The 12,144-nt window shown below is 34.6% G+C and overlaps 2 protein-coding genes across 7 annotated transcripts in view; one reads left to right on the forward strand and one right to left on the reverse strand.

Annotated features, from left to right (window-relative positions):
- Positions 1-4,917, reverse strand: part of LOC105209511 (uncharacterized) — a 42,676-nt gene extending 37,759 nt beyond the window's left edge. Inside the window, exon 1 of the mRNA XM_011179928.3 lies at positions 4,396-4,917. The gene's annotated coding sequence lies outside the window, so the exon portion shown is untranslated. The remainder of the gene's footprint in view (positions 1-4,395) is intronic.
- LOC105209512 (uncharacterized) overlaps positions 1-12,144 on the forward strand; it is an 85,027-nt gene that overhangs the window by 52,354 nt on the left and 20,529 nt on the right. Inside the window, exons 1-2 of one of the 6 annotated variants that reach the window (XM_011179929.3) lie at positions 10,899-11,240; positions 11,438-11,506. The exons of 2 other annotated variants lie outside the window; for them this stretch is intronic. In XM_011179929.3, the coding sequence (XP_011178231.2) occupies positions 11,025-11,240; positions 11,438-11,506 (285 nt within the window). In that variant the 5' untranslated portion in view covers positions 10,899-11,024. Of the gene's footprint in view, positions 1-10,898; positions 11,241-11,437; positions 11,507-12,144 lie in introns of those variants that run through there. 3 more of the 6 variants (XM_054225746.1, XM_029038563.2, XM_054225747.1) reach the window with 3 other exon arrangements.

Below are 12,144 nucleotides of genomic sequence, written 5' to 3' on the forward strand. Positions count from 1 at the left end.
CTGATAAATCGTATGGTTCTCTGATAGTTCAAGTCGTATTCCTTCGAGAGATCGCCTGATAGCCGATATCGACTTTTCTATCAGCTTCAGTTCAGTAGTAAAGATATCAAACCGCTGAAAAATTAGAAAATTTTTACAGCAGACAAAACCTCGAACTACTTACTATATCTAAATATATGTATATTGGCAGATCTACTGTGGAAGTCATATAAATATATGATTGACTTTGTGACTTGTCTTTTCTTTAATATTTTTTTATTTTATTTCACAATCCAATATCCAAGTGTTATCATTAAAAAATATATTTAGCTCATTTAAAAATAAACTCAGATATTCAGGCATTATAAACACTCAAAAGTGTGCTCAAAAATGTCGTTATCATATTTTTCCGGAGCGGCCTTATGTCGAACAATTTTGCTTCATGCTATTAATTTAAATTTATTCACTGACATTGACCATGAAAACGTTTTCGAATACAGGTTTCGAGTGTTTAGAACTGACATTGCGTGACGTTGATCAGACGCACTTGATACGCGAGCAACGAGCGTTCGGCGGCTTGGCGGCTGGCCAAAGAACGCTGACACTCGTTTGAATGTAGAATTCTCGCATAAAAGAAATATTAATTATGCGGTAGTTACGAAATATGTTCTTTCATAGTTTAGCAGTCGATTTGAGTCTATACTCATACGGACATGGACAATGGGTTTACCTGTATGCAAATGAATTTAATTGTTTGCTCGCGTCTTGAAAGCTTATGTTTTCTGCAATTTTAGTACTTCCAACTTTGCGATGCTTCAAATGAACGTTTGCTGTCAACACTTTTGATTTATTATGCAATTAATCAAGTATTGGCGTCTGTGTAATCTTTGTCTCGTCTTCTTGTTTCTTTAAATGCCTTTGTTACTTGAGCTCTTCGCTTATTTTCGTATTAGAGTTTAGATGGGTGAAAAAATAGTACTATTGTTTGATCAAGATAATATTAGAAGCGTGAACTCAACCACGGAAGTGCTTTAAACGGTTTGAAATAATTTTGTCTGATTTCAAGTGACTCAGTAACACGCGCTTTTTCTACTTGGGGATTCTCAATTATTGCTTTACTGGTGCCACAAGTGACTTAATAATTTGTTTGTTCCCACGATTCACAAATTCTATATCGATTCACAAATAACGATTCACAAATTCTATATCCCACGATCCCACGTTACGCCCTCTTATAGAAATTATACAAACTTTTCAGACTGCATGCATATATGATTATGTTTACTGCATTAATGAGCTCATTTATTCCAGCGGCAATGCCCCATTAGGCAATCACAATTTAACAGTTACACAAATCAAATCATTACAAAATGAGTTTGTAAATAAAAGTCGTTGGTTGTACAATTAACGCTTGTTTTTTAAGCGGCGCTTGAGTGTTGCAAATGTTCGTAAATAAATAATTAAATACAGTCGTTCACGCTCCAATTGCTCGGATAGCGGTTAGTCAAGTATTAACTGCGGTTTTATTTCTCAGCAACGGTTTGCACATAAATAATATCAACTTAACTGTAATTGTAAATTGGAAACAGTTTTCAAATAAAGTCAGTCAGTTAGTGGGAATATATAAACGAAAAAATTATTTTCAGATTTTCGCAGTACCTAAGCGACTCCCAACAAAAGCAATATTTTGAGTAAAACAAATTCGTCGGCTTCTCCATACAAAACGGTTGCGTCACAAGTGGCAACACCATAACCGCACCTCTCTCATGTAGTTATACTTCTGTCTATGGCTTTTAAAGCATTAGCGCATTCATAGCTCATACATTGATCAGAGCCGCCATCAAGCACCGCCGTCATACCGGCAGCTCAGCGCCAACCCACAAATGTGTAAAACAAATAAAGCTCTTTGAAATGAAAACAAAAAAAAAACGCTGCAAAGCATGCGAAACTAGCTATTTGAGCGTGTACAAACAAACGCGCCAATGTTGGCCCAATTGCCAGTTGCCGCAAACAATTGTTGCGCATGCGTTTTATTCCCCAGACAGAGATAGGCGAAGTGCGCGGGGACTTCGGTGTGTGTGTGTGTGTCGGTGGTTGCGCCATTCGCTAGACAAACGAGTGCTTACATTGCATTTTAGCGGCAAGTTACTTGCACGCAGCTGATTGCTTGTAAATATTTATCTATGAGATACTTAAAAGTGGCAGTTCATTTGCTTCAATAAATGCGGCAGAGGTTAGGCCATGTTTCCAATACAAAAGATGGCTTCAGCGTACAAATAAGCGAGACAACAGTTTTAAGAGGTCTAAGCATCTTTAGTAGATCAGATTCAGCACTTTTTCTCACTCTAAAATAAACCAACAAAGCAAATATCACTATAGAGGTCTATCGTGGTTTTCGAACCTATAATAGACCGCTTGTTGGTCACACAGCAAACATACAGTCAGCTGCTTCGGCAGATTTGTATTTAAGTGGCCGCCATAGGTGCCACCTATGTGACTATTCGTTGTATAGGCCTGCTGAAATACTTTTTCATATTTCTTTATTTATATATATGTACTTATGTACTATTTTAATGAAACCAGTTCACGCTCAAATGTTTGTTTTAATTAAAAGACGGAAGTACCTAAAATAACCATATACAAATGTTTTCCTCTTTATCGAGTATTTATTTTGCTAATTAATAATTGAAGGCTACTTTATGCCTCAACAAATTACCGTTTGGTGATTTTCGGAGTGAGTTTGTGTAGGGAAATCTTAGGGGAAATTTCATGACTCATAATTATTTTTTAAATAGGGGAGATTCTTTGATAATTTAGTGAACTTTTGCAATATTCGCCGCATAACAAAAAAGTATCTTCATCTCGATAACCAGTATTTTCATATACCCAGTTTATATACAGTTTACAGCCTTAACAAGCTCTTTGCTCAGAAGTTTGGTTTATAGACATGGTAGTGAACAATAACTGAGAAAATACAGTTCAATGGAGATTTGTTTGGTCCTATATAAGTTGACTCTAGAAATTTGGTTCAGCAAAAGCATATTCATCCTCAACCCACATGATCTTCTGACCTCTTAACCCATTCCCTCCCATTGTACTCGTTTGGGTACCGACAAAAATGGTACAAAAAACCCATTCAATCCCATTGTACTCACTTGGTTACAAAAAAATGATATTTTCTGTATCCAAGCGAGTTCAATGAGCGGGAATGGGTTAATCAACAATGCAATGAACAACTCAAATATATTCGACAGACATATAAAAGACTTCAATTGAACGATATTTTTGGGATCTGATATGTATTTTTTTATTATTTCATAGCAATATCATCTATCTGACTCTATTGAAAAATTGTAAAACCTATAGAACAGTTACCACCTTAGGCTTTTGATTTGTAAATTGACTTCCCTCATGAAGATTGTACATTACATTAATAATTCGGGTGTATATGTCCGGGGTATTCGCTTCCGCTGGAGCAGATTTGTTTATTTAGTTTGTCGATTCGAAGTTTCGATTTAAGGGAAGTATGTACATAATGAAAGCAACGCGCAGTTAAGAAAATATTGGGCGAATGGACTTATGTTGAATAGACCATTGCCGGCATAAAGACAACGTTTTCGAAACGAAAATAAATTTTCGATTTTCGCACATATGTATCTTTCAATAAACTCTAGGCTACAATCAGATACGAAATCAGGGAAGCTATCAGAGTTGATGTTATGCACAATGATGAGTTTTATCAACTTGAAATAGTTTTACTTTCGAGCTTCTCTTTATGACTTTCTATATTATTGTAATCAGGGGTACAAAGGATGTAACATCATTCATGACTGCTCGTCCTTCAAAAGAAAAAAAAAATCAGTCAGTTTCAAAAAGACTAAATGTAGCGGGTTTTCAAGCCATTTCTAAAGCTGATGTAAGAGCCTTATATGCCTTATTTAAAATAAAAGCTCTACTTTGAAAAATTGTCATATATTATATAAAAAAAAGTTCACAATAAGTATACCGGTTAGCATTATGCAATATGTATTCAGTAGAAATATTTCGGCAATATTTTACTTACGGAAATTAATTCAAAAACTCGAAAATCATTTGAGCACATTAACCAGTTCAATAACTTTCAAATTTGCATTGAAAGAAAAAGAGAATAAGAAAACACTTCAAGCACCTGCGTCAATTAGCAAGCCCATCGACATGCTTAATGCAAAAAAAGTTCATTGAAACCCACATCTGACTGATTGCTGCAGCATCACGTTGGGCGCACTGCCTTGGTGCACGTGCAGCAAAACATGATTTGAATACGAACGACTAATGGATTAGTAATTAGAGCTTAGACTACTCAGAGCTCACTTGGAAAAAAATTATTTATATTGATCACAAATGCTTGAGTTTTATGCACAAATTTGCTAAACTTACCGAATGTAGTGTAATTTTATTATAACGGCAATGCTGTTTTCACGTAATATTTTCTTTAAAAATATTTTATTTTTTTTTTTACTTTCAGTAAAATATTACTTTTATTTAAATTTTTTATAATTATTTCACAAATAAATTTTTTTCATTAAAAATATTTCCCAACTTATTTCATAAATACTCGCAATTCTTCACAATTTTTCATTTACTTAGCAACGATTGAAACACAATATTCGCTTTTAATTAATGCGCTTGATCTTGCAACACTTCGGCCAACGCATGCGCGCGCTCTGCTCAACTCAGGCAAGTTAGGTTAGTAAGCTTTGTTAAACGGTGCAGCCGTATAATATGCATTGGTGTATAAAATTTCACAAATTTGTATATTTTCTTGTACTACTTTTGGTGTGAAATTCGCAAACTTTGTTTCGTTTGCACAATTCACTTTGGCACTTTCAATGCGCATGCGCGAGCGTTTCTTAAAGACATGTGTGCGCGCCACTCAAAGACCCGTGTTAATCTGAAAATTGTTATTACCAAACGTGTTAGCGTTTGTGGCTGGAAATATTGTATTTAACCGCAATTGAGTGTAAGCTTGCTTGGCGCAGCTTTTTGAGTGGCTTTTTCGAGGGAGTGTTAATGGTGTGGGAGGTATTTGCAGCCTGTTAAGTTCAAAATTGCATTCCAATGTGAGTTTTGGAAAGTTGTATTTTATTTTGATTTATACATTTGCTGTGGAAATTTTCAATGTTTTTAAGAAAGTGAATAGTTGATGAACAAAATAAGAAAGTTTGCATGACATGAAACACTCAACCTAAAATAAAGCTTAGTAGCTTTGAATATTCATTTGCGGTACCCCCAGCAAACAACTCATGGAATTCATTGTTCCATAAATGGCTAAAGAATTTATTAAACACCGAGATATTAAAATTCTCCACTCAATACAAACATCGGTATATTATATTCACTGTCATGCTTCTAAAGTCAGATATTCTGTTAGTTGCTTGCATAATATAATATTTGAAGGCTGAACCGTGAAAATGGAACCGCAATTGTGGTCAGTTGTGGATCAGAGTTTTAACCAAAAAATTCACTTTTTTGGTGAAATTTTCGGCATATATTGGCTTGAAAAAAATAGTTATAGTACAGACTTAAAAAAATATTCATTAATTGACTAGATGATGTTATTCCAAAGATGTGTGCAAAATTTGAACAAAATCGCTTTATAACTTTTTGAGTAATCGTGTCCACCGACATGAAAAATTGAGTTTTGAGATAAACGCGTTTAAAGTTTTACAATCATACTGAGGTGGCCTGATGGGCTTAACGTCCAAAGGGTATATATCTTCGAATATCAAATCAATTGATATATTGCACTGTTTGATAAGTCAAAAAAAAATATTTTTTTAAATTTTGAAATTTTTAAGCCCACCTAACCCATTAAATCATAATTCATAAACTTAAAAAATTTCTAAACTAATGCCCTACGCTATTCAAATCTAGTTTCTGAGATTTGAAGACGATTTGGATTATTAAGTGAAACCAATACTTATCCAGATACAGTATTATACATAAAAAAAGGCCAATACATTCTGTAATTTTAATAGGAAATGATGTAAGTCTCTTATATAACAATTTAATTGTTATTTATGAGGGTTATTGTAGTCGTAATATTTGCTCTGTATAAATTCTTATCGACTATTTCATCGCCAAGATAAGTCAATAGATTATTCAGGCTACTTGCCTGTCCGTAGTACAGATTCAAAAACGGTGAGAAGTTCTCTCAAAATGTGTGATAGATGTCAGATAACCTGTAGTTTTATCAGAAATACATATTTACAATCCCAGAAACAAATATCAATATAGACCACAATATTTTTGCAGTCAAGATACAGAAAGTTTAACTGCGCTTGGGACAGGGAATAATGGACTTTAATTCTAAACGGCAGTAAATATTTTAACAATTTTAATATATGTTCCACAAAATGTGGGCTCTAAGAGGTCACTAATTACACAAGAAATTTAGATAAATCTTTCACAAAATAACTGAAATAATTTCTATCCTTACAATGCAACTAGATTCTGACGTCTGCAGCCTAGAGAAAATATCTACGCAACATTTATAAAGCTTCGAATAACACAAGTTACAAAGTCGAAAACATTCTAATACTAGAGGTTCCAGAGGTCAACCGCAGAAGAAACGACTAAGTGTCTAAGATACAACATATAGAGTAGAAATTTGTTACAAATAATGTTGCGAATGACGTATACTTGCACACGAAGATTGACCCGACTTATTCCACAAAAGAAAAGAAACAAAATAAATTATGAGACAAGATTCTGAACATTTTGCTAGACGTCATGAGTAACGGCACGTCACTACCGAATACCATGAAGTTCAATTCAAAGCTTGGTCAGTGACACTCTGTCGAATTGGGTACCCCTCTTAAAGCTTTTTTCTTAGGCTACTCACATTTTACTGATAGACAATCGCGCTGCGATAAAAATGTAGGAGAGTAATAAGTAATTTTTCGAAACAATAAACAAATGACAGCACATTTAATAGGTCATATTTTTGATTAAAAGCTACCATTCATGTGGTACCAAATAATTTCAAAACTCAACTCAACTCAAAAGGTAAATGCACTCGTACAAATAAATTTCTGCGCTAACAAAAAAATTAATATTTTTTCGATTTCGATCACACAAAACTATTTCGCCAATATAATTAGGCAAATTGCAAGACAATCACTGTTTTGATTCGAGTTCAGCGGGGAGTCAACAGCTGCGATCATTGCCAAAAGTCACCGCCACCGCTGCGTCAGAAGTGCGCTGAACTTTTCGCAAATCGCAAAAGCAATTTTTATTTATTTCTGAAATTTTTTTAATAACATTTTATAGTTTATTATTTAGCACAATCGGCTGTTCAAGTACTCGCCACTGTGTGTGTGCGTGAGTGTGTGGGCAATACAACAGAAGCTGCGGCTGCTAAACGGATGCTGTCAAAGAGTAATTGTAAAACCACTGGCGCTGTCAAAGAGTCAAGCAGACACGTAGATATATATACACATATTGTACGTATGTCTGTATGTGGCAAGTGGAAGTGTTGTGTGTGTGTGTGCTTTGTGAATCGCACAGTTAATTATAATTGACGTTATTGAAATGGCAAACAAACAATTGCGTGCAAGCTCAAGTGTGGGCAGTGGGAAGACGCGGCTACAAGCCACGGCGATGAGTACTACAAAAAGCGCTAAAATGTCACACACATACATACATACTCATACATATATCTTATATGTATATCTGCCAATTTTCCTGTTTGTCCACAAACAATGGCCTATACTGACACTCACACACACACACTCGCGTATATTTGTTTGTGCAATAAAAAGCTTTGCACGAACACTTGTCATGCATGCTTGGAGCTTAATTATTTGTTCAATGGATTTCGACAACGCTTTTGTTGTGATTTTCATATTTTCTGTAATTTTTCGTACATTTTTACAAAGGTGTGAAAAGTGTAGCCATAATTTCCATTATTTACAGAAAATGCTACAAATCACATACAAAGAGTCTCTTGTCTGTATGTATGTATGGCATTTTGGCGACTCTCAAACTCTCAAATGTTTTTGTGAAAAATCATGATTTGTGCTTTATGTGCATTGTAAGTGTAGTTACAATGGTGATAATGGCAACTAATTTCATTTCATACACTTTCGCCTTAAATTGTATGTGGGTCAGTCGGTTATGATGTCATTACGAGCTTAGCATTATTATTATTATTATTGTTGCGTTTGTAAAGGGTTTAAAAAACGAGAAAAATATACGGTTTTTGTTATCAAATGTAGGCACTGTGAAATTATTGTTCATTGTAAGAAAAATCGTTATGAACGATTTTTCATTTGAGAATTATTTAGTTCTAAAATACTTTTTAATCTGATTCTGTCCATTTTTCTTTAGAAATCATTTAATTGTACGAGTATATTAATAATAAATTTCAAGCTATTGACAACAATTGTGAAAGAGGGAAGAAAGCCTAAGCACTAGCTGAAGCCATTTTTTTTTTAATAAATAAGCTTATAAGACCATAAATTGTAATAAAAAGCATATTCGATACCAATTTATTTATATAGATACATAAATGAGTATATACTTGAAGTTTCAGAGATATAGAAAGGGAAATAATTATTTCAAATAAAACACAAAATATTAAAATGATTTTTCTAAATAGTAGTTTACTCTACTAAACAACATTTGTTGAAGAACTTTTTGGCTACTTTTCCACCATAAACGACCATATCTTTATAATAAGGCGACGAACATAGTCATACGAACTTGTACCTGGGCATATGCCATTGACTTCACGTACACCTCCAGAAAGTATTCTAACGAAGTTTAACCATATAATCTAACCAGCAATTGATCCAGCTATTTCTTGATATATTTCGATCTTTCAAAGTTCGTCCTCTTAAAAGGCATTAAGTGCTGCATGGATTGTGTCCCCGTTGAAACCTTTTTATAGCAATTATTTCCGAAGCGCTCTACAAGGCTGTCGTACAGAAACAGAGTGTTAAAGGCTTATTATCATGCTTCGTAAACGTTGTTCCCGAAGAAATAATTTCCCTTCTCTTTCTCTGACGACTATCGCATCAGGAAATCCTGTGTAAGAGATCACGACAAGCAATAATTTTGTTATATTTTTACGTTAATAAGAATGATATTACCGTTTTGGATCATATTATTAATTACAAATCATGGATAATCTTAATAATATTGCTGCAACAGTTCCATATAAAAATTTAATAAAAATTTCACTAAAACTTTCCGAAGACGATTTCATTTTATCTTCTTCCTCATGGAAAAAATTTAGAATTTTGTAGAGTTCATTTATCAGTTAAATTTTCTCACTAAAATGTAAAATACCTAAAACCTAAAACCTAAATTCCGAAACCTAATAAGATTGATTGTAACGTTTGTCGTACGCTTCCTTTTTCACGACAGGTGCGGGCTTTGGCTGTACCATAATCGGAATTAATTTCCATATTTTTTTCTTAATAGCCTTATGACACAGAAGCTAATTGATCAATTAACTGGCCACTGCTCGATGAAAACGCTGATTGAGATCGATTTGCCATACAAAATAAAAATCTATATTAATTTCTAATTGAATTTTAATCGACTTAAAATGAAATGCCACTCTACAACAAAGACCGTATTCGTAATTATATATACGTTCTTTGTCTGTGAATTGTTGTTCACGCCACACGACGGTAGGTGTCGCTGCTAAAAATAAATTAAATTATACCAAATGATGAAACTTATCAACTTCTTATGAAAAACAAAAACAAAAACTGGTCGGTGTTTGAGTAGCCGGCAGTGTGAAGGGCACAAATTTGTTTCTAAATCAAAATTTTAATTGCTCAATTAAATTGGTAGGCGTAAAGCGGAATTTGTATCTTGTCTCGCCCAGTACAGCTCACACGGTAGATGCTGTGCTTTTATTTACCCGAGTATTTTTCATTGTCGCACGTAAATGGTTCCTTAAGTTCCTTAAGAGGCACCGGACATTATAAATATTTTTCTGAAATCACAATCATTAAACCGTCAGCAAAGGTAATCAGTTAAATACGGAGCTCTCATCCGAAACATTGTAGTAACTTTTGAATGAGCTGTGTCTCGCTCTTCTGGTTACAAGTCAATCACTGATGCCTTCCAAATGGAGACTCAAGTACACAACAAGCCAAATACGTACCGAACCTTTGCAAATGAGATGACCACCAGCAACCAAACCGTTGATCAATAATTATTGTCAATTTTTGACTTCTTATATCAAAAAGTATGGTTTCTTTCTGCATGGGTCCAAGTATTACAATAGATACTGAGTACATCTGCGCGCGCAGAGGATTGCTCTCGTTGTGCATGGTCCGAAATCTCACTTTCAAATGGTATCATTGTACTCATAAAAACAAAATTGTTTCCACTCATACCCAAAATATATAAAAAACATTTATCTTTATACTTATTCAACACGATTCAGCTGCCCTGCGCTGACCTTGATGAATTTGTAATTCAAATAAACCAGTAAGATAAATAATTGGCGTATAAACCTGTCCTAAGAGTGAACTAATAGGCGGTTATCTACAACTAATCATCGCACTCTGCCCTAGATTACAAAACGAAGGTGTGTGAACAGCTGAGAAAAAATAAGAAAAACTCTCAAATGCGCCAATGCTCTCAACTCACACATCCACCAACAAAGTTGAAACGCTTCAGCATTGTTATCACTCACACGTGAGTATGCAAATTGAGAGCGCAATTGTCGCTCTCGCTGGAACATAAGTGTCTGTGTGTGTGGGTAGCAACTCTGCACATAGCTCACCTGCGATTGAAACTGAATTAGCAGAGCGGATTATGGCGCTTGCAAACGATCTTAACCACAACGAGCCATTGTTTATATCTCTTTATGTATGTGCGTACTCTTCTGTATATGCAAATGTATTGTCATCGCCAGTACCTACCGGTGTGAAGACGATCTATTGAGCGTTGCATAGTCAGTAGAATTTAGACGCCGCGATTGGTGAAATACACGCGACCAATGTTACGGATGTGAATCAAAATAACGGTTATTCACCAAGATGAAGTACGAATTTTCGAACGATTTTGAAAACAATTCGGATCCAAAGAATAGTTTTGCAAACGAAAAACCGGATGAAAGTGAGGAACCTACCTTCGACTCTGACAGCATTTACGCGCATTACGAGCCCTCGGTGCGTTTGTTGCGCATACGAAAGACCGTAACGGGCGCGTGTGGCTTCCATTTGACGCGCACCAAATGGGATCCCTATCCGTGGGTGCGTATGAGTGATGTGCCAAGTGTGCTACATAGCGTATACGTAGCGATCAACAAATATTGCTGAGCTTAACATAGCTACATACAAACATAGATAGATTATGCGATTTCGTAATCTGATTTGTTAACCAACTTTGCCTTGGCGTTTTCATTCATTCATGCATTTTCGTTCTCGTTTTCGATTTTCATTGTCATTAGGTGAGCGCGGTCGATGCACACACCGCAGCGGAAATGAGCGGTCTGAAGTCGGGCGATTGTGTGCTGGAGGTTAGTAAGTTGCACAAAAAAGCATAAATAATTTTATGTTCTTGCAATAAAATGCAATTAGCCGTCAATTCTTTTGACGCGTGTGTGCCTCTGTATGCTAAGTCTATTGTGTCTGTGTTCATTTTTGTTGAGTTAAAAAAATGCAAGAAACGTGTTCCATCATAACTGGGAAAAACAGGTTTTTTTATGAACAAGAATTACCAATTATATTTTCAGTTTTTTAGCATCATTTAGCATTTATTCAAGAATGTTAGTACAATAGCTTAGAAGTGAAGATTAGTTCAATAATTTATATTATTTTACAGTTCAATTCAGTATAGAAATTGCAAAGAAAAAATTGTGTCGAAATTCTGTTGATTATATTAAGTATAAACGCCAAAAATAAAACCAGGATATTCAAGATAAAAATGTGGTAAACACAATTCGCCAAATGGTTTCCGAGGTTTTAAGAAACTAGCACGAATTGTTGGGAAGTAATTCCGTGAAAAAAATCAAAAACCGCAAAATCTATGAAAATTATATTCTTAAATACCGAATCCACAATGTATACATCGAACGAGTAAATTCGAAATCCAAAAATTCATAATAAATATAATGAATAAAAAAATATAAAATCAATATATTCTTAAAATTTAAAA

Source organism: Zeugodacus cucurbitae, chromosome 2 (genome assembly GCF_028554725.1).
Source record: "Zeugodacus cucurbitae isolate PBARC_wt_2022May chromosome 2, idZeuCucr1.2, whole genome shotgun sequence".
NCBI classification, from domain to species: domain Eukaryota; kingdom Metazoa; phylum Arthropoda; class Insecta; order Diptera; family Tephritidae; genus Zeugodacus; species Zeugodacus cucurbitae.